Source organism: Oncorhynchus masou, unplaced genomic scaffold, assembly GCF_036934945.1.
Source record: "Oncorhynchus masou masou isolate Uvic2021 unplaced genomic scaffold, UVic_Omas_1.1 unplaced_scaffold_2447, whole genome shotgun sequence".
Taxonomy (NCBI): domain Eukaryota; kingdom Metazoa; phylum Chordata; class Actinopteri; order Salmoniformes; family Salmonidae; genus Oncorhynchus; species Oncorhynchus masou.
Window position 1 is genome coordinate 14,038 of NW_027008900.1, and position 23,871 is coordinate 37,908.

A 23,871-nucleotide genomic window follows, 5' to 3' on the forward strand; every position below is an offset into this window, starting at 1 on the left:
TTAAACTTCTCGGGGGGGGGGGCACCATATTTCATGCACCACATTCAGTAGTCAAACGTTTGAAATGGCATGAATAGAGCCAACGTGATTCCAACACACAGGTGCTCTCCAGGTAGAAGCTGTCCTTAACTACAGATCTAGAATCAGATCCCCAATACTAATGTTAAGGTACTATTAGGGCAGAGTTGGTCAACACGACCCCTGGAGAACTCTTTCCTCTTTTCACACTACTAACCCGCGTAGAGCTGTACTGGGCGAGCCTGGTAATGCAACAATTAGAGTTGCTGGAACCATACTGGAAAGGACGATTGGACAAAATAAAATATCTGAGCCAGCAGAGTACGGTTCGGTTCTATAGTGTGAAGCAGGTACCAGGAGCGCTCCGGCAGGAGCGTTGGTCACCACTCTGCATGACAGGGACGACAGCATAGCCACCTCTCTGCACCAGAGGGACGACAGCATAGCCACCTCTCTGCACCAGAGGGACGACAGCATAGCCACCTCTCTGCACCAGAGGGACGACAGCATCCACCAGAGGGACGACAGCATTATCTGACCCTGTATCATTCAGCAGTCAGGGACAACCTCTACCTGAGACGATCAGAGAGACTTGTGTTTGCTGATGGGACAGAAGGTGATGCACTGGAGAAGACCTCTTATCCACACGACCAGAGGGAGGAGGAGGAGGCTGGCTCCGGTAGAACAGTACAGAGCTATCACCGTACTCTCCTCTGGAAGGAAACACTTCGACAGGCCGTAACCGCTTGGAGAGAAAGAACCCTGAGAGAGAGAGAGAGAAAGGCAATACTGTATATATTGCGTCTATGGCGTACAGGGCATCTATACACACTACCCCATAATGACATCACACTACCCCATAATGACATCACACTACTCCATAATGACATCACACTACCCCATAATGACATCACACTACCCCATAATGACATCACACTACTCCACAATGACATCACAATACTCCATAATGACATCACAATACTCCATAATGACATCACAATACTCCATAATGACATCACACTACCCCATAATGACATCACAATACTCCATAATGACATCACACTACCCCATAATGACATCACAATACTCCATAATGACATCACACTACCCCATAATGACATCACACTACTCCATAATGACATCACAATTCTCCATAATGACATCACAATACTTCATAATGACATCACAATACTCCATAATGACATCACAATACTCCATAATGACATCACACTGCCCCATAATGACAAAGCGAAAATAAGTTTTTTTAGAAATAATAATATAACTATTCAGACTCTTTGCTATGAGACTTGAACTTGAGTTCAGGTGCATCCTGTTTCCCATTGATCATCATTGAGATTGATTGGAGTCCATCTGTGGTAAATTTAATTGTTTGGGCATTATTTGGAAAAGCACACACCTGTCTATATAAGGTCCCACAGTTTACAGTGCATGACAGAGCAAAAACCAAGCCATGAGGTCAAAGGAATTGTCTGTAGAGAGCCGAGACAGGATTGAGTCGAGGCACAGATCTGGGGAAGGGTCCAATGAAAGACGTTTGGAGCCACCAAGACTCTTCCTAAAGCTGGCCACCCGGCCAAACTGAACAATCGGGGGAGAAGGGCCTTGGTCTGGGAGGTGAGCAAGAATCCGATGGTCAATCTGACAGAGATTCAGAGTTCCTCTGTGGAGATGGGTGAACCTTCCAGAAGGACAACCATCTCTGCAGCACTCCACCAATCAGGCCTTTATGGTAGAGTGGCCAGATGGATGCCACTCCTCAGTAAAAGGCACATGACAGACCGATTGGAGTTTGCCAAAAGGCACCTAAAGGACTCTGACAATGAGAAATAAGATTCTTTGGTCTCATGAAACCAAGTTTGAACTCTTTGGCCTGAATGCCAAGCGTTATGTCTGGAGGAAACCTGGCACCATCCCCACGGTGAAGCATTTTCCAGCAGCAGGGACTGGGAGACTTGTCAGGATCAAGTGCTCAGGACCTCAGACTGGGGTGAAAGTTCACCTTCCAACAGGACAATGACCCTAAGCACACAGCCAAGACAACTCAGGAGTAGCTTCGGGACAAGTCTCTGAATGTCCTTGAGTGGCCCAGCCAGAGCCTGGACTTGAACCCGATCGAACATCTCTGGAGAGACCTGAAAATAGCTGTGCAGTGATGCTTCCCATCATACCCAAGAAGACTCAAGACTGTAATCGCTGCCAAAGATGCTTCAACGAAGTAATGAGTAAAGAGTCTCAATACTTATGTAAATGTGTATTGAGAAAATAAAAAGTGTTTGCTTTGTCATATGGTATTGTGTGTAGATTGATGAGGGGAAAAAAATATTTAATACATTTTAGAATAAGGCTGTAACGTAAACAAAATGTGGAAAAAGTCAAGGGGTCTGAATACTTTCCGAATACCCTGTTTACAGGAGAAGGCTAAAGCACAAAACAGCTCTGTTAACATTGAGGTATCAGAGTAACATCAGAGTTCGTAGGTTAGTTTGATATATTCCAGAGCGAGCACACCAGATTCGACTCGTCACTCACCCTCAAGTCCTTGACGAGGGTAATCAGGTGAGCTACAACAACATTGGGAAACATCTGGGCGTCCCAGTGGAGAGGTTTATTACTGATTGAGTGACTTACCAGGATGAAGCTGGGGTTGTTGCGGTTCCTCCAGTTGAAGGACGGAACACTGATCTCTGTGTACCGGTTGTCATGGAGAACCTGACAGCCGCTGTGGGTGTGGCCACTGAGAACCAGGCGGGGCTTAAACCATTGCAACAGCTGGGAGGAGGAAGGGAAGGAATCTTTCATCATACCTGTACCCCAGGAGGCTGGTGAGGGGAGTACGGGTCATAATAATGGCAGGGTTCATTCATACCGTTCCAGCCGTTACTATGTACCTGTTTTCCCCATTGAAGATGCCACCAGCCGCCTGTGACTTGAACCTCGCACCAATGGCAAATGTAACATTATATCAGGGGTGGCCAACTGACTCTACAAGATAATGGTTTACTGGATAACCAGGCCTCATTACAGATGCTCTGTTGGTGAAAGGTCACTAGACAGACATCTGGTACCGTCCCTGGTCTAGTGACAGACATCTGGTACCATCCCTGGTCTAGACAGACATCTGGTACCGTCCCTGGTCTAGACAGACATCTGGTACCGTCCCTGGTCTAGACAGACATCTGGTACCGTCCCTGGTCTAGTGACAGACATCTGGTACCGTCCCTGGTCTAGTGACAGACATCTGGTACCGTCCCTGGTCTAGTGACAGACATCTGGTACCATCCCTGGTCTAGACAGACATCTGGTACCGTCCCTGGTCTAGACAGACATCTGGTACCGTCCCTGGTCTAGTGACAGACATCTGGTACCATCCCTGGTCTAGACAGACATCTGGTACCGTCCCTGGTCTAGTGACAGACATCTGGTACCATCCCTGGTCTAGTGACAGACATCTGGTACCGTCCCTGGTCTAGTGACAGACATCTGGTACCGTCCCTGGTCTAGTGACAGACATCTGGTACCGTCCCTGGTCTAGTGACAGACATCTGGTACCGTCCCTGGTCTAGTGACAGACATCTGGTACCGTCCCTGGTCTAGTGACAGACATCTGGTACCGTCCCTGGTCTAGACAGACATCTGGTACCGTCCCTGGTCTAGTGACAGACATCTGGCACCGTCCCTGGTCTAGACAGACATCTGGTACCGTCCCTGGTCTAGTGACAGACATCTGGTACCGTCCCTGGTCTAGTGACCGACATCTGGTACCGTCCCTGGTCTAGTGACAGACATCTGGTACCGTCCCTGGTCTAGTGACAGACATCTGGTACCGTCCCTGGTCTAGTGACAGACATCTGGTACCGTCCCTGGTCTAGTGACAGACATCTGGTACCGTCCCTGGTCTAGTGACAGACATCTGGTACTGTCCCTGGTCTAGTGACAGACATCTGGTACCGTCCCTGGTCTAGTGACAGACATCTGATACCGTCCCTGGTCTAGACAGACATCTGGTACCGTCCCTGGTCTAGACAGACATCTGGTACCGTCCCTGGTCTAGTGACAGACATCTGGTACCATCCCTGGTCTAGACAGACATCTGGTACCGTCCCTGGTCTAGTGACAGACATCTGGTACCGTCCCTGGTCTAGTGACCGACATCTGGTACCGTCCCTGGTCTAGTGACAGACATCTGGTACCGTCCCTGGTCTAGTGACAGACATCTGGTACCGTCCCTGGTCTAGTGACAGACATCTGGCACCGTCCCTGGTCTAGTGACAGACATCTGGTACCGTCCCTGGTCTAGTGACAGACATCTGGTACCGTCCCTGGTCTAGTGACAGACATCTGGTACCATCCCTGGTCTAGACAGACATCTGGTACCGTCCCTGGTCTAGTGACAGACATCTGGTACCGTCCCTGGTCTAGACAGACATCTGGTACCGTCCCTGGTCTAGTGACAGACATCTGGTACCATCCCTGGTCTAGACAGACATCTGGTACCGTCCCTGGTCTAGTGACAGACATCTGGTACCATCCCTGGTCTAGTGACAGACATCTGGTACCGTCCCTGGTCTAGTGACAGACATCTGGTACCGTCCCTGGTCTAGTGACAGACATCTGGTACCGTCCCTGGTCTAGTGACAGACATCTGGTACCGTCCCTGGTCTAGTGACAGACATCTGGTACCGTCCCTGGTCTAGTGACAGACATCTGGTACCGTCCCTGGTCTAGACAGACATCTGGTACCGTCCCTGGTCTAGTGACAGACATCTGGCACCGTCCCTGGTCTAGACAGACATCTGGTACCGTCCCTGGTCTAGTGACAGACATCTGGTACCGTCCCTGGTCTAGTGACCGACATCTGGTACCGTCCCTGGTCTAGTGACAGACATCTGGTACCGTCCCTGGTCTAGTGACAGACATCTGGTACCGTCCCTGGTCTAGTGACAGACATCTGGTACCGTCCCTGGTCTAGTGACAGACATCTGGTACCGTCCCTGGTCTAGTGACAGACATCTGGTACTGTCCCTGGTCTAGTGACAGACATCTGGTACCGTCCCTGGTCTAGTGACAGACATCTGATACCGTCCCTGGTCTAGACAGACATCTGGTACCGTCCCTGGTCTAGACAGACATCTGGTACCGTCCCTGGTCTAGTGACAGACATCTGGTACCATCCCTGGTCTAGACAGACATCTGGTACCGTCCCTGGTCTAGTGACAGACATCTGGTACCGTCCCTGGTCTAGTGACCGACATCTGGTACCGTCCCTGGTCTAGTGACAGACATCTGGTACCGTCCCTGGTCTAGTGACAGACATCTGGTACCGTCCCTGGTCTAGTGACAGACATCTGGCACCGTCCCTGGTCTAGTGACAGACATCTGGTACCGTCCCTGGTCTAGTGACAGACATCCGGTACTTTGGGATTTGGTGGTCCAAATTATAATCTGAGTGGTAGGCTGCAGTCTAAACAAATAGACATTTGGTACCGTCCCGTCCCTGGTCTAGTGACAGACATCTGGTACCGTCCCTGGTCTAGTGACAGACATCTGGTACCGTCCCTGGTCTAGTGACAGACATCTGGTACCGTCCCTGGTCTAGTGACAGACATCTGGTACCGTCCCTGGTCTAGTGACAGACATCTGGTACCGTCCCTGGTCTAGTGACAGACATCTGGTACTGTCCCTGGTCTAGTGACAGACATCTGGTACCGTCCCTGGTCTAGTGACAGACATCTGATACCGTCCCTGGTCTAGTGACAGACATCTGGTACCGTCCCTGGTCTAGTGACAGACATCTGGTACCGTCCCTGGTCTAGACAGACATCTGGTACCGTCCCTGGTCTAGACAGACATCTGGTACCGTCCCTGGTCTAGTGACAGACATCTGGTACCATCCCTGGTCTAGACAGACATCTGGTACCGTCCCTGGTCTAGTGACAGACATCTGGTACCGTCCCTGGTCTAGTGACCGACATCTGGTACCGTCCCTGGTCTAGTGACAGACATCTGGTACCGTCCCTGGTCTAGTGACAGACATCTGGTACCGTCCCTGGTCTAGTGACAGACATCTGGCACCGTCCCTGGTCTAGTGACAGACATCTGGTACCGTCCCTGGTCTAGTGACAGACATCCGGTACTTTGGGATTTGGTGGTCCAAATTATAATCTGAGTGGTAGGCTGCGGTCTAAACAAATAGACATTTATTTATAAAAATGTAAGTTAAACAATAGCTTTTCAGGGTCTTTTAACAATAGTAATCTCAGTAATCTAAATTTTAACTAATCATAATATTTCACATCAAACAATCAAATGGTTGTCATATAACTGGATACCTTACAGCACACTGTGATTTCCAATATTAAAGATGTCTTCAACATTGAATCGTTGTAGCATAGAAACTGCATTCAAATCTTGATGTCTTGTCATTCTACTCATTTTGCCATTGGGGATGGAGAGAACATTTTTCGGTTTTCATCCTAATTCCCTGCAGTTCTACTCATTTTGCCATGTTCGTATATCTGAGTTGGTGACTAACAAAATCAATGGGGCCCCCCCTGGAGGTCAGGGCCCCTGGAGGTCAGGGCCCCTGGAGGTCAGGGCCCCTGGGCACAAGCCTTGGGTAGCCTGGGCAGTTATTCAGCCATGATTACTTCCAAGTTTAGATAGCTGGCAAGGCTAATTTACCTAGCGATCTATAAAATGTTATCTGACATGGGATAATGGATTGACTGTTGTCTATTCTTCTGACTTCCATTCCAACAAATTACAAATAATGTTTTTTATTTCTGGGGGGGGGGGGGTTCGGTCACCCGTAGTGGTCCTTGTGAACCGAACCAAACCATGTGCTTTACCTCCTGTCACTCATTGCCATACAAAACACGTTGGGCTTCATAATGACAGCAAATTGAGGTTGGCAAGAGCACAAACTGATCTGGGACCAGTCTATCAGTGGTCCACGTACCCTGTGAGAGGCCTCCTGAGACAGCACGTCATACTTCTCTCTGAACAGCAGGTGGCGCTCTTCAGGAGGAGCAGCATCCCGACCCGTACAGCCCGCATCACTCACCCGGTACAGAGGGTAATGCTGAGAGAGAGACAGACAGACAGACAGACAGACAGACAGACAGACAAGATGTTGTTGATTATTGTGAGTAGTCCTCGTTTTCCCAATCAAGTCACTTGGATAGAGGAACAAACTAGAAATGTGAAAAGAACTTCAGAAACTCAACTCATTTACCGCGCAATAGGGGCTATTACCGCGCAATAGGGGCTATTACCGCGCAATAGGGGCTATTACCGCGCAATAGGGGCTATTGGAGAGTTCATCAATGAGCTTGATGTCTTGATAAGCTCCTTTCCTGAGGACGGCTCACCTCTCACAGTCCTGGGCGACTTTAACCTCCCCACGTCTACCTTTGACTCATTCCTCTCTGCCTCCTTCTTTCCACTCCTCTCCTCTTTTGACCTCACCCTCTCACCTTCCCCCCCTACTCACAAGGCAGGCAATACGCTCGACCTCATCTTTACTAGATGCTGTTCTTCCACTAACCTCATTGCAACTCCCCTCCAAGTCTCCGACCACCACCTTGTATCCTTTTCCCTCTCGCTCTCATCCAACACTTCTGCATCCTTTGACTCTCTATGTCCCCTATCCTCCAGGCCGGCTCGGTCCTCCCCTCCCGCTCCGTGGCTCGACGACTCATTGCGAGCTCACAGAACAGTGCTCCGGGCAGCCGAGCGGAAATGGAGGAAAACTCGCCTCCCTGCGGACCTGGCATCCTTTCACTCCCTCCTCTCTACATTTTCCTCCTCTGTCTCTGCTGCTAAAGCCACATTCTTCCACTCTAAATTCCAAGCATCTGCCTCTAACCCTAGGAAGCTCTTTGCCACCTTCTCCTCCCTCCTGAATCCTCCTCCCCCCCCCTCCTCCCTCTCTGCAGATGACTTCGTCAACCATTTTGAAAAGAAGGTCGACGACATCCGATCCTCGTTTGCTAAGTCAAACGACACCACTGGTTCTGCTCACACTGCCCTACCCTGTGCTCTGACCTCTTTCTCCCCTCTCTCTCCAGATGAAATCTCGCTTCTTGTGACGGCCGGCCGCCCAACAACCTGCCCGCTTGACCCTATCCCCTCCTCTCTTCTCCAGACCATTTCCGGAGACCTTCTCCCTTACCTCACCTCGCTCATCAACTCATCCCTGACCGCTGGCTACATCCCTTCCGTCTTCAAGAGAGCGAGAGTTGCACCCCTTCTGAAAAAACCTACACTCGATCCCTCCGATGTCAACAACTACAGACCAGTATCCCTTCTTTCTTTTCTCTCCAAAACTCTTGAACGTGCCGTCCTTGGCCAGCTCTCCCGCTATCTCTCTCAGAATGACCTTCTTGATCCAAATCAGTCAGGTTTCAAGACTAGTCATTCAACTGAGACTGCTCTTCTCTGTATCACGGAGGCGCTCCGCACTGCTAAAGCTAACTCTCTCTCCTCTGCTCTCATCCTTCTAGACCTATCGGCTGCCTTCGATACTGTGAACCATCAGATCCTCCTCTCCACCCTCTCCGAGTTGGGCATCTCCGGTGCGGCCCACGCTTGGATTGCGTCCTACCTGACAGGTCGCTCCTACCAGGTGGCGTGGCGAGAATCTGTCTCCTCGCCACGCGCTCTCACCACTGGTGTCCCCCAGGGCTCTGTTCTAGGCCCTCTCCTATTCTCGCTATACACCAAGTCACTTGGCTCTGTCATAACCTCACATGGTCTCTCCTATCATTGCTATGCAGACGACACACAATTAATCTTCTCCTTTCCCCCTTCTGATGACCAGGTGGCGAATCGCATCTCTGCATGTCTGGCAGACATATCAGTGTGGATGACGGATCACCACCTCAAGCTGAACCTCGGCAAGACGGAGCTGCTCTTCCTCCCGGGGAAGGACTGCCCGTTCCATGATCTCGCCATCACGGTTGACAACTCCATTGTTTCCTCCTCCCAGAGCGCTAAGAACCTTGGCGTGATCCTGGACAACACCCTGTCGTTCTCAACTAACATCAAGGCGGTGGCCCGTTCCTGTAGGTTCATGCTCTACAACATCCGCAGAGTACGCCCCTGCCTCACACAGGAAGCGGCGCAGGTCCTAATCCAGGCACTTGTCATCTCCCGTCTGGATTACTGCAACTCGCTGTTGGCTGGGCTCCCTGCCTGTGCCATTAAACCCCTACAACTCATCCAGAACGCCGCAGCCCGTCTGGTGTTCAACCTTCCCAAGTTCTCTCACGTCACCCCGCTCCTCCGCTCTCTCCACTGGCTTCCAGTTGAAGCTCGCATCCGCTACAAGACCATGGTGCTTGCCTACGGAGCTGTGAGTGGAACGGCACCGCAGTACCTCCAGGCTCTGATCAGGCCCTACACCCAAACAAGGACACTGCGTTCAACCACCTCTGGCCTGCTCGCCTCCCTACCACTGAGGAAGTACAGTTCCCGCTCAGCCCAGTCAAAACTGTTCGCTGCTCTGGCCCCCCAATGGTGGAACAAACTCCCTCACGACGCCAGGACAGCGGAGTCAATCACCACCTTCCGGAGACACCTGAAACCCCACCTCTTCAAGGAATACCTAGGATAGGATAAAGCAATCCTTATCACCCCCCCTTAAATGATTTAGATGCACTATTGTAAAGTGGCTGTTCCACTGATGTCAGAAGGTGAATTCACCAATTTGTAAGTCGCTCTGGATAAGAGCGTCTGCTAAATGACTTAAATGTAAATGTAAATGTAATTACCGCGCAATAGGGGCTATTACCGCGCAATAGGGGCTATTACCGCGCAATAGGGGCTATTATAAAAAGCATATATCTACCTGCAGGATAATGGGTGGTGTAGGAGGGTAGGTCCATGCGTCTCGACAGAATTCTTTGATAATGCTGGACTGGGAATTCTGTCAGAAAGCAAAACACAACAGGCATGTCATGAGGGCTCCATAACGTGTGAGGAGGAGGATGTGTCAACCTGCAGTAATGAACAGTTGAGGTTCCTGGACAGTGTGTACAGCTGTCTGTGAGGTGGAGGATGTGTCTACCTGCAGTAATGAACAGTTGAGGTTCCTGGACAGTGTGTACAGCTGTCTGTGAGGTGGAGGATGTGTCTACCTGCAGTAATGAACAGTTGAGGTTCCTGGACAGTGTGTACAGCTGTCTGTGAGGTGGAGGATGTGTCTACCTGCAGTAATGAACAGTTGAGGTTCCTGGACAGTGTGTACAGCTGTTTCTCCACTGATTGGCAGATAGGACAGCCGTCACCATGCAACGCCATGCTGTTAACCAATAGGAAGCTAGAGAGACACACAGAGACAATATCTTAGGGTTTATACAGTAGAGAGACAACACCTTGGGGTTTATACAGTAGAGAGACAACACCTTGGTTTATACAGTAGAGAGACAACACCTTGGCGTTTATACAGTAGAGAGACAACACCTTGGGGTTTATACAGTAGAGAGACAACCCCTTGGGGTTTATACAGTAGAGAGACAGAGACAACACCTTGGGGTTTATACAGTAGAGAGACAACACCTTGGGGTTTATACGGTGGAGAGACAACCCCTTGGGGTTTATACAGTAGAGAGACAACACCTTGGGGTTTATACAGTAGAGAGACAACACCTTGGGGTTTATACAGTAGAGAGACAACCCCTTGGGGTTTATACAGTAGAGAGACAACTCTTTGGGGTTTATACAGTAGAGAGACAACACCTTGGGGTTTATACAGTAGAGAGACAGAGACAACACCTTGGGGTTTATACAGTAGAGAGACAACCCCTTGGGGTTTATACAGTAGAGAGACTTACTTCACTCCTTTCTTGGTGACCATTCTGGTGGAGGTGGTATTGAAGGCCTTCTCAAAGCGCTGTAACTTGAACCAGTCCATTCTTCAGGAGGAGGAGATGGCCCCAAGCCAGTAAGAGGTTAATCCATGCAGTCACGTCCAGACAAGCCGTTTTGCATCATTATTCTGTGAGACTTTTCATTGGCTACTACAAGCTTCTTTTGAAGGTTAAACTGTCAAGAACAGAGGCCACTATTCACTATTCCCCAGTACGCTTTGGTTATTCTGCAATCTGTAAATTACTATAGAAGGTAATTACAGAATGGGCCTGTCAAATTGGGATACAGTGTACGATATGTACAGGAGTCTACAGTATACGGTATGTACAGTATAGAGTCTGCAGTATACGGTATGTACAGGAGGCTGCCGTATACGATATGTACAGGAGTCTACAGTATACGGTATGTACAGGAGTCTGCAGTATACGGTATGTACAGGAGTCTGCAGTATACGGTATGTACAGGAGGCTGCAGTATACGGTATGTACAGGAGGCTGCAGTATACGGTATGTACAGGAGTCAGCAGTATATGGTATGTACAGGAGTCTGCAGTATACAGTATGTACAGGAGTCTGCAGTATACGGTATGTACAGGAGTCTGAGGTAAGTATACGGTATGTACAGGAGTCTGCAGTATACGGTATGTACAGGAGTCTGCAGTATACGGTATATACAGGAGTCTGCAGTATACGGTATGTACAGTATAGAGTCTGCAGTATACGGTATGTACAGGAGTCTGCAGTATACGGTATGTACAGGAGTCTGCAGTATACGGTATATACAGGAGTCTGCAGTATACGGTATGTACAGGAGTCTGCAGTATACGGTATGTACAGGAGTCTGCAGTATATGGTATGTACAGGAGTCTGCAGTATACGGTATGTACAGGAGTCTGCAGTATACGGTATGTACAGGAGTCTGCAGTATACAGTATGTACAGGAGTCTGCAGTATACGGTATGTACAGGAGTCTGCAGTATACAGTATGTACAGGAGTCTGCAGTATACGGTATGTACAGGAGTCTGCAGTATATGGTATGTACAGGAGTCTGCAGTATACGGGATGTACAGTATAGAGTCTGCAGTATACGGTATGTACAGGAGTCTGCAGTATACGGTATGTACAGGAGTCTGCAGTATACGGTATGTACAGGAGTCTGCAGTATACGGTATGTACAGGAGTCTGCAGTATACGGTATATACAGGAGTCTGCAGTATACGGTATGTACAGTATAGAGTCTGCAGTATACGGTATGTACAGGAGTCTGCAGTATACGGTATGTACAGGAGTCTGCAGTATACGGTATGTACAGGAGTCTGCAGTATACGGTATGTACAGGAGTCTGCAGTATACGGTATGTACAGGAGTCTGCAGTATACGGTATGTACAGGAGTCTGCAGTATATGGTATGTACAGGAGTCTGCAGTATACGGTATGTACAGTAGAGAGTCTGCAGTATACGGTATGTACCGGAGTCTGCAGTATACGGTATGTACAGGAGCCTGCAGTATACGGTATGTACAGGAGTCTGCAGTATACGGTATGTACAGGACTCTGCAGTATATGGTATGTACAGGAGTCTGCAGTATACGGTATGTACAGGATAGAGTCTGCAGTATACGGTATGTACAGGAGTCTGCAATATACGGTATGTATAGGAGTCTGCAGTATACGGTATGTACAGGAGTCTGCAGTATACGGTATGTACAGGAGGCTGCAGTATACGGTGTGTGCAGTATAGAGTCTGCAGTATACGGTATGTGCAGTATAGGGTCTGCAGTATACGGTATGTGCAGTATACGGTATGTGCAGTATAGAGTCTGCAGTATACGGTATGTGCAGTATAGAGTCTGCAGTGTACGGTATGTGCAGGAGTCTGCAGTATACGGTATGTACAGGAGGCTGCAGTATACGGTATGTACAGGAGTCTGCAGTATACGGTATGTACAGGAGGCTGCAGTATACGGTATGTGCAGTATAGAGTCTGCAGTATACGGTATGTGCAGTATAGAGTCTGCAGTGTACGGTATGTGCAGTATCGGGTCTGCAGTATACAGTATGTGGAGTATACGGTAGGTACAGTATAGAGTCTGCAGTATACGGTATGTGCAGTATACGGTATGTACAGTATAGAGTTTGCAGTATACGGTATGTACAGGAGTCTGCAGTATACGGTATGTACAGGAGTCTGCAGTATATGGTATGTACAGGAGTCTGCAGTATACGGTATGTACAGGAGTCTGCAGTATACGGTATGTACAGGAGTCTGCAGTATATGGTATGTACAGGAGTCTGCAGTATACGGTATGTACAGTATAGAGTCTGCAGTATACGGTATGTACAGGAGTCTGCAGTGTACAGTATGTACAGGAGTCTGCAGTATACGGTATGTACAGGAGTCTGCAGTATACGGTATGTACAGGAGTCTGCAGTATACAGTATGTACAGGAGTCTGCAGTATACGGTATGTACAGGAGTCTGCAGTATACAGTATGTACAGGAGTCTGCAGTATATGGTATGTACAGGAGTCTGCAGTATACGGTATGTACAGGAGTCTGCAGTATATGGTATTTACAGGAGTCTGCAGTATATGGTATTTACAGGAGTCTGCAGTATACGGTATGTACAGGAGTCTGCAGTATACGGTATGTACAGGAGTCTGCAGTATACGGTATGTACAGGAGTCTGCAGTATACAGTATGTACAGGAGTCTGCAGTATACGGTATGTACAGGAGTCTGCAGTATACAGTATGTACAGGAGTCTGCAGTATACGGTATGTACAGGAGTCTGCAGTATATGGTATTTACAGGAGTCTGCAGTATATGGTATTTACAGGAGTCTGCAGTATACGGTATGTACAGTATAGAGTCTGCAGTATACGGTATGTACAGGAGTCTGCAGTATACGGTATGTACAGGAGTCTGCAGTATACGGTATGTACAGGAGTCTGCAGTATACGGTATATACAGGAGTCTGCAGTATACGGTATGTACAGTATAGAGTCTGCAGTATACGGTATGTACAGGAGTCTGCAGTATACGGTATGTACAGGAGTCTGCAGTATACGGTATGTACAGGAGTCTGCAGTATATGGTATGTACAGGAGTCTGCAGTATACGGTATGTACAGGATAGAGTCTGCAGTATACGGTATGTACAGGAGTCTGCAATATACGGTATGTATAGGAGTCTGCAGTATACGGTATGTACAGGAGTCTGCAGTATACGGTATGTACAGGAGGCTGCAGTATACGGTGTGTGCAGTATAGAGTCTGCAGCATACGGTATGTGCAGTATAGGGTCTGCAGTATACGGTATGTGCAGTATACGGTATGTGCAGTATAGAGTCTGCAGTATACGGTATGTGCAGTATAGAGTCTGCAGTGTACGGTATGTGCAGTATCGGGTCTGCAGTATACAGTATGTGTTGTATACGGTAGGTACAGTATAGAGTCTGCAGTTTACGGTATGTGCAGTATACGGTATGTACAGTATAGAGTTTGCAGTATACGGTATGTACAGTATAGAGTCTGCAGTGTATGTTATGTGCAGTATAGAGTCTGCAGTATACGGTATGTACAGTATAGAGTCTGTAGTATACGGTATGTACAGTATAGAGTCTGCCGTATACGGTATGTACAGGAGGCTGCAGTATACAGTATGTACATTATAGAACCTGCCGTGTACGGTTCGTGCAGTATAGATACTGCAGTATACGGTATGTACAGTATAGAGTCTACAGCTTCATGCTGATGGATATGAACCTACTCGTAGTGGAAGCCGATGTCGTGGTTTCCAACCAGAACTACCAGCTCTGTGTCACTGGGATGTCTGAACATCTTCTGGAAACGACAGACATCATCCTCCCAGTTCTGTGGAGTGAATAAGACCAAGGGGAGTATTATATAGGAAGAGGAATAAATAGTCAGTCTATAGGACTATTATATAGACCTGTAGGGGCAGGGGGAATAAATACAGTCAGTCTATAGGACTATTACATAGACCTGTAGGGACAGGGGAATAAATACAGTCAGTCTATAGGACTAATACATAGACTTGTAGGGACAGGGGGAATAAATACAGTCAGTATATAGGACTATTGCATAGGAAGAGGAATAAATACAGTCAGTCTATAGGGCTATTACATAGGAAGAGGAATAAATACAGTCAGTCTTTAGGACTATTACATAGATCTGTAGGGACAGGGGGAATAAATACAGTCAGTCTTTAGGACTATTACATAGACCTGTCGGGACAGGGGGAATAAATACAGTCAGTATATATGACTATTGCATAGGAAGAGGAATAAATACAGTCAGTCTATAGGACTATTACATAGGAAGAGGAATAAATACAGTCAGTCTTTAGGACTATTACATAGATCTGTAGGGACAGGGGGAATAAATACAGTCAGTATATAGGACTATTACATAGACCTGTAGGGACAGGGGGAATAAATACAGTCAGTCTTTAGGACTATTACATAGACCTGTCGGGACAGGGGGAATAAATACAGTCAGTATATATGACTATTGCATAGGAAGAGGAATAAATACAGTCAGTATATAGGACTATTACATAGGAAGAGGAATAAATACAGTCAGTCTTTAGGACTATTACATAGATCTGTAGGGACAGGGGGAATAAATACAGTCAGTATATAGGACTATTACATAGACCTGTAGGGACAGGGGGAATAAATACAGTCAGTCTTTAGGACTATTACATAGACCTGTCGGGACAGGGGGAATAAATACAGTCAGTATATATGACTATTGCATAGGAAGAGGAATAAATACAGTCAGTATATAGGACTATTACATAGGAAGAGGAATAAATACAGTCAGTCTTTAGGACTATTACATAGACCTGTAGGGACAGGGGGAATAAATACAGTCAGTCTTTAGGACTATTACATAGACCTGTCGGGACAGGGGGAATAAATACAGTCAGTATATATGACTATTGCATAGGAAGAGGAATAAATACAGTCAGTATATAGGACTATTACATAGGAAGAGGAATAAATACAGTCAGTCTTTAGGACTATTACATAGATCTGTAGGGACAGGGGGAATAAATACAGTCAGTCTTTAGGACTATTACATAGACCTGTAGGGACAGGGGGAATAAATACAGTCAGTCTTTAGGACTATTACATAGACCTGTAGGGACAGGGGGAATAAATACAGTCAGTATATAGGACTATTACATATACCTGTAGGGACAGGGGGAATAAATACAGTCAGTATATAGGACTATTGCATAGGAAGAGGAATAAATACAGTCAGTCTATAGGACTATTACATAGGAAGAGGAATAAATACTGTCAGTCTTTAGGACTATTACATAGATCTGTAGGGACAGGGGGAATAAATACAGTCAGTATATAGGACTATTACATAGACCTGTAGGGACAGGGGGAATAAATACAGTCAGTCTTTAGGACTATTACATATACCTGTAGGGACAGGGGGAATAAATACAGTCAGTCTTTAGGACTATTATATAGACCTGTAGGGACAAGGGGAATAAATACAGTCAGTCTTTAGGACTATTACATAGACCTGTAGGGACAGGGGGAATAAATACAGTCAGTATATAGGACTATTATATAGACCTGTAGGGACAGGGGGAATAAATACAGTCAGTATATAGGACTATTGCATAGGAAGAGGAATAAATACAGTCAGTCTATAGGACTATTACATAGGAAGAGGAATACATACAGTCAGTCTTTAGGACTATTACATAGACCTGTAGGGACAGGGGGAATAAATACAGTCAGTCTTTAGGACTATTACATAGACCTGTCGGGACAGGGGGAATAAATACAGTCAGTCTATAGGACTATTACATAGGAAGAGGAATACATACAGTCAGTCTTTAGGACTATTACATAGACCTGTAGGGACAGGGGGAATAAATACAGTCAGTCTTTAGGACTATTATATAGACCTGTAGGGACAGGGGGAATAAATACAGTCAGTATATAGGACTATTGCATAGGAAGAGGAATAAATACAGTCAGTCTTTAGGACTATTACATAGACCTGTCGGGACAGGGGGAATAAATACAGTCAGTCTATAGGACTATTACATAGGAAGAGGAATACATACAGTCAATCTTTAGGACTATTACATAGACCTGTAGGGACAGGGGGAATAAATACAGTCAGTCTTTAGGACTATTACATAGACCTGTCGGGACAGGGGGAATAAATACAGTCAGTATATAGGACTATTACATAGAGCTGTTCAGTGTTTGCCTACTGTCGCTAGAATAACATCGACGCCGCATCAACAGGCTTGTACCTCTTTGCATAATTGCTAAGAATAAGTTGCTGGTTCGAATCTCAATATGGACAACTCCAAGAATTCGCTGCAGTGTATCCTGTATTAACGGGCGTTTATGGGCACATACCTTTGGAGAGCTCCACTTCCCCTCGTCGAACACATCTCCCAGAATAAAAACGACCTCGGGTCGGAGCAGTGCCAGCGCGGTCTGGAAAGCCCGTTCCATCTGCCATTCTCTGGGTGGCACAGAAACAGACCGACACACTGTCTGCTCAGTGCACCATGCATTACCCGCTCTGTTGTGATTGTTGACGACTCAACTCGTCTTCTTGGAGACAGCGTGGATATTGGCTGATAAAGAGAGTCGGGGAGCGGAGGAACCACTGTACACGCATCTCATGCATTCCCTTGTATAATAGAAACTCGCTCACAAAGTATATGCAAAACATACAATTATTTATTTTCACAATAAAATGCTTAGTTCGATCTATTTATCAGGATCAATTACCTTCGCAGTTTGTCGAACCAGTGCCCTCCGACAGCGCCGAGGAGGTGCGGGTCTGAAAGCACCAAAGCGCGGAGAACCTCCGCATTTGGTTGCCCGTCTGCGCTCTTCTCAGCCGCCGGCGCACCATGGTCGATCCCTGGCCAACCACACTGTAATATCGCGGCGTAATAAATCAGATACTCACAGAATATGAAAACGCTGCAAACCGCTCCGAACAGGACAATAACGGCGCTGCATACGACGCTCAAGCCCGGCATCATATCTCTATTGTTATGGTTTTCAGATGGCCTGCAATAGAGGCGCGCTGGTGAATCGGCGGCGTTTCACCAGGCATCGTCTCTTTTTTTCTGTTTTTCAAACCTAAATATCACAATGTCTTCGTGGCGTTTTCATCGCATTGTTGAACAATTGAAGAGAAATACAAAAAATGTTTTTTTATTTTTTATTCAAAGATCTGAACGGCGACCGATAACCTTGTCTCCCCGAGGAAGCAGTCGAGTGGACTGTTGACAGCTGAGCGATCTGCAAGACGCTGTTTTGCAATAGGTCCCCATTCAAGCTTTCGCAGTTGGATGGGGGTGGAGGAGCGGGGAGGGGGGTAGATGTAGTTGATTCTGTTGTCCTTGATCCACGGGGCTCATTCAATAATATAATTCCATGTGTAATTCTTGACAATGAGTCTCTAAAGAGGGTCTTTATTGATTGGAGATTTCTCTAGATGACTTGAAATAGGTCTTTTTGAATATTTTCCTGTAAAGCCAGACAGCAAAGCAGTGAATTATATAACTATGATTACAACAACATTCTTGTCACGTTGGGGTTAAAATCATATAATACAGCCTTCATTTACACTGTCAACACATAACAATGATTCCTAATTATAATGTGGCATCAGGACTGGGCTCTCAGATTAACTAGCTAGCCAATCTATGAAGAGCTCAGGAGCATAAAGGAACCAGATTATCCTAACAATTTCTTGAGAGGACCAATGAACAGCTTTAAAGGCACAGTCACGGTTACCTGCTTCACCAATTTGATATTTCACTGGACAAATGAAAAGGCAAAATCAGTGTTCATTCTTATATGACATTTGCTAACAGCAGTCAAACAGCCCAATGCAGAATGAGTGTGCGGTGCAGTTCAGTAACGTGTCTCTGAGAGTGTTTCAGTGCTGTCACAGGGCATTCATACGGTATGTTTACACTGAAATGAATGGACAGTAGTATCTCTTGACATATTCTTCAATATTAACATTCAGAAATGTCAAAAAAAATATCAGGTCAGCCGGCAGGCACAACTGTTTCGTAATGACATCGTTGACTTGGCGATGGAACTGGTAAGAAATATAGGACTTGGTTCGTTCCTTCATTAATAAGGAAGACAATATATGTTCAGGGATACGCCTCTAAGGCTTTTGATTGACAGGTCTAGAAGCTAATAGTGTTATCATTCCTTCCTCTAATGTCACAATGGGATTCTGAGGGGCAACGGTCTTCCTAATAGCCAGGTTGTACGTGTTGCCTTTCCTTCCTCTTATGTCACAATGGGATTCTGAGGGGCAACGGTCTTCCTAATAGCCAGGTTGTACGTGTTGCCTTTCCTTCCTCTAATGTCACAATGGGATTCTGAGGGGCAACGGTCTTCCTAATAGCCAGGTTGTACGTGTTGCCTTTCCTTCCTCTTATGTCACAATGGGATTCTGAGGGTCTTCCTAATAGCAACGGTCTTCCTAATAGCCAGGTTGTACGTGTTGCCTTTCCTTCCTCTTATGTCACAATGGGATTCTGAGGGGCAACGGTCTTCCTAATAGCCAGGTTGTACGTGTTGCCTTTCCTTCCTCTTATGTCACAATGGGATTCTGAGGGGCAACGGTCTTCCTAATAGCCAGGTTGTACGTGTTGCCTTTCCTCTTATGTCACAATAGGATTCCAGGTTTCCTAATGGCCAGGTTGTACGTGTTGCCTTTCCTTCCTCTTATGTCACAATGGGATTCTGAGGGGCAACGGTCTTCCTAATAGCCAGGTTGTACGTGTTGCCTTTCCTTCCTTATGTCACAATGGGATTCTGAGGGGCAACGGTCTTCCTAATAGCCAGGTTGTACGTGTTGCCTTTCCTTCCTCTTATGTCACAATGGGATTCTGAGGGGCAACGGTCTTCCTAATAGCCAGGTTGTACGTGTTGCCTTTCCTTCCTCTAATGTCACAATGGGATTCTGAGGGGCAACGGTCTTCCTAATAGCCAGGTTGTACGTGTTGCCTTTCCTTCCTCTTATGTCACAATGGGATTCTGAGGGGCAACGGTCTTCCTAATAGCCAGGTTGTACGTGTTGCCTTTCCTTCCTCTAATGTCACAATGGGATTCTGAGGGGCAACGGTCTTCCTAATAGCCAGGTTGTACGTGTTGCCTTTCCTTCCTCTTATGTCACAATGGGATTCTGAGGGGCAACGGTCTTCCTAATAGCCAGGTTGTACGTGTTGCCTTTCCTTCCTCTTATGTCACAATGGGATTCTGAGGGGCAACGGTCTTCCTAATAGCCAGGTTGTACGTGTTGCCTTTCCTTCCTCTTATGTCACAATGGGGATTCTGAGGGGCAACGGTCTTCCTAATAGCCAGGTTGTACGTGTTGCCTTTCCTTCCTCTTATGTCACAATGGGATTCTGAGGGGCAACGGTCTTCCTAATAGCCAGGTTGTACGTGTTGCCTTTCCTTCCTCTTATGTCACAATGGGATTCTGAGGGGCAACGGTCTTCCTAATAGCCAGGTTGTACGTGTTGCCTTTCCTTCCTCTTATGTCACAATGGGATTCTGAGGGCAACGGTCTTCCCTAATAGCCAGGTTGTACGTGTTGCCTTTCCTTCCTCTTATGTCACAATGGGATTCTGAGGGGCAACGGTCTTCCTAATAGCCAGGTTGTACGTGTTGCCTTTCCTTCCTCTAATGTCACAATGGGATTCTGAGGGGCAACGGTCTTCCTAATAGCCAGGTTGTACGTGTTGCCTTTCCTTCCTCTTATGTCACAATGGGATTCTGAGGGGCAACGGTCTTCCTAATAGCCAGGTTGTACGTGTTGCCTTTCCTTCCTCTTATGTCACAATGGGATTCTGAGGGGCAACGGTCTTCCTAATAGCCAGTTTGTACGTGTTGCCTTTCCTTCCTCTTATGTCACAATGGGATTCTGAGGGGCAACGGTCTTCCTAATAGCCAGGTTGTACGTGTTGCCTTTCCTTCCTCTTATGTCACAATGGGATTCTGAGGGGCAACGGTCTTCCTAGCCAGGTTGCAACGTGTTGCCTTTCCTTCCTCTTATGTCACAATGGGATTCTGAGGGCAACGGTCTTCACAATGGGATAATAGCCAGGTTGTACGTGTTGCCTTTCCTTCCTCTTATGTCACAATGGGATTCTGAGGGGCAACGGTCTTCCTAATAGCCAGGTTGTACGTGTTGCCTTTCCTTCCTCTTATGTCACAATGGGATTCTGAGGGGCAACGGTCTTCCTAATAGCCAGGTTGTACGTGTTGCCTTTCCTTCCTCTTATGTCACAATGGGATTCTGAGGGGCAACGGTCTTCCTAATAGCCAGGTTGTACGTCACAATGTTGCCTTTCCTTCCTCTTATGTCACAATGGGATTCTGAGGGGCAACGGTCTTCCTAATAGCCAGGTTGTACGTGTTGCCTTTCCTTCCTCTAATGTCACAATGGGATTCTGAGGGGCAACGGTCTTCCTAATAGCCAGGTTGTACGTGTTGCCTTTCCTTCCTCTTATGTCACAATGGGATTCTGAGGGGCAACGGTCTTCCTAATAGCCAGGTTGTACGTGTTGCCTTTCCTTCCTCTAATGTCACAATGGGATTCTGAGGGGCAACGGTCTTCCTAATAGCCAGGTTGTACGTGTTGCCTTTCCTTCCTCTTATGTCACAATGGGATTCTGAGGGCAACGGTCTTCCTAATAGCCAGGTTGTACGTGTTGCCTTTCCTTCCTCTTATGTCACAATGGGATTCTGAGGGGCAACGGTCTTCCTAATAGCCAGGTTGTACGTGTTGCCTTTCCTTCCTCTTATGTCACAATGGGATTCTGAGGGGCAACGGTCTTCCTAATAGCCAGGTTGTACGTGTTGCCTTTCCTTCCTCTTATGTCACAATGGGATTCTGAGGGGCAACGGTCTTCCTAATAGCCAGGTTGTACGTGTTGCCTTTCCTTCCTCTTATGTCACAATTTCCTTCCCAGGTCTTATGTCACAATGGGATTCTGAGGGGGTCTTCCTAATAGCCAGGTTGTACGTGTTGCCTTTCCTTCCTCTTATGTCACAATGGGATTCTGAGGGGCCAATAGCCAGGTTGTACGTGTTGCCTTTCCTTCCTCTTATGTCACAATGGGATTCTGAGGGGCAACGGTCTTCCTAATAGCCAGGTTGTACGTGTTGCCTTTCCTTCCTCTTATGTCACAATGGGATTCTGAGGGGCAACGGTCTTCCTAATAGCCAGGTTGTACGTGTTGCCTTTCCTTCCTCTTATGTCACAATGGGATTCTGAGGGGCAACGGTCTTCCTAATAGCCAGGTTGTACGTGTTGCCTTTCCTTCCTCTAATGTCACAATGGGATTCTGAGGGGCAACGGTCTTCCTAATAGCCAGGTTGTACGTGTTGCCTTTCCTTCCTCTTATGTCACAATGGGATTCTGAGGGGCAACGGTCTTCCTAATAGCCAGGTTGTACGTGTTGCCTTTCCTTCCTCTTAATGTCACAATGGGATTCTGAGGGGCAACGGTCTTCCTAATAGCCAGGTTGTACGTGTTGCCTTTCCTTCCTCTAATGTCACAATGGGATTCTGAGGGGCAACGGTCTTCCTAATAGCCAGGTTGTACGTGTTGCCTTTCCTTCCTCTTATGTCACAATGGGATTCTGAGGGGCAACGGTCTTCCTAATAGCCAGGTTGTACGTGTTGCCTTTCCTTCCTCTTATGTCACAATGGGATTCTGAGGGGCAACGGTCTTCCTAATAGCCAGGTTGTACGTGTTGCCTTTCCTTCCTCTTATGTCACAATGGGATTCTGAGGGGCAACGGTCTTCCTAATAGCCAGGTTGTACGTGTTGCCTTTCCTTCCTCTTATGTCACAATGGGATTCTGAGGGGCAACGGTCTTCCTAATAGCCAGGTTGTACGTGTTGCCTTTCCTTCCTCTTATGTCACAATGGGATTCTGAGGGGCTTCCTAATAGCCAGGTTGTACGTTTGCCTTTCCTTCCTCTTATGTCACAATGGGATTCTGCCAATAGCCAGGTTGTACGTGTTGCCTTTCCTTCCTCTTATGTCACAATGGGATTCTGAGGGGCAACGGTCTTCCTAATAGCCAGGTTGTACGTGTTGCCTTTCCTTCCTCTTATGTCACAATGGGATTCTGAATAGCCAGGTTGTACAACACAATGGTTCTTCCTAATAGCCAGGTTGTACGTGTTGCCTTTCCTTCCTCTTATGTCACAATGGGATTCTGAGGGGCAACGGTCTTCCTAATAGCCAGGTTGTACGTGTTGCCTTTCCTTCCTCTTATGTCACAATGGGATTCTGAGGGGCAACGGTCTTCCTAATAGCCAGGTTGTACGTGTTGCCTTTCCTTCCTCTTATGTCACAATGGGATTCTGAGGGGCAACGGTCTTCCTAATAGCCAGGTTGTACGTGTTGCCTTTCCTTCCTCTTATGTCACAATGGGATTCTGTCAGGGATTCTGAGGGGCAACGGTCTTCCTAATAGCCAGGTTGTACGTGTTGCCTTTCCTTCCTCTTATGTCACAATGGGATTCTGAGGGGCAACGGTCTTCCTAATAGCCAGGTTGTACGTGTTGCCTTTCCTTCCTCTTATGTCACAATGGGATTCTGAGGGGCAACGGTCTTCTAATAGCCAGGTTGTACTTCCTAATAGCCAGGGTTGTACGTGTTGCCTTTCCTTCCTCTTATGTCACAATGGGATTCTGAGGGGCAACGGTCTTCCTAATAGCCAGGTTGTACGTGTTGCCTTTCCTTCCTCTTATGTCACAATGGGATTCTGAGGGGCAACGGTCTTCCTAATAGCCAGGTTGTACGTGTTGCCTTTCCTTCCTCTTATGTCACAATGGGATTCTGAGGGGCAACGGTCTTCCTAATAGCCAGGTTGTACGTGTTGCCT

The 23,871-nt window shown here is 47.1% G+C and overlaps 1 protein-coding gene across 1 annotated transcript; it reads right to left on the reverse strand.

Annotated features, from left to right (window-relative positions):
* Positions 1–591: 591 nt before the first annotated feature.
* LOC135533556 (metallophosphoesterase 1-like) lies at positions 592–17,436 on the reverse strand. The gene is made up of 8 exons (XM_064960838.1): positions 17,338–17,436; positions 14,682–14,785; positions 10,875–10,955; positions 10,249–10,360; positions 9,890–9,967; positions 6,998–7,120; positions 2,668–2,808; positions 592–780 (listed from the first exon to the last, which is right to left on the reverse strand). The coding sequence occupies exons 1-8, from the start codon at positions 17,434–17,436 to the stop codon at positions 601–603; spliced, it is 918 nt and encodes a 305-aa protein (XP_064816910.1). The 3' UTR covers positions 592–600.
* Positions 17,437–23,871: the final 6,435 nt, after the last annotated feature.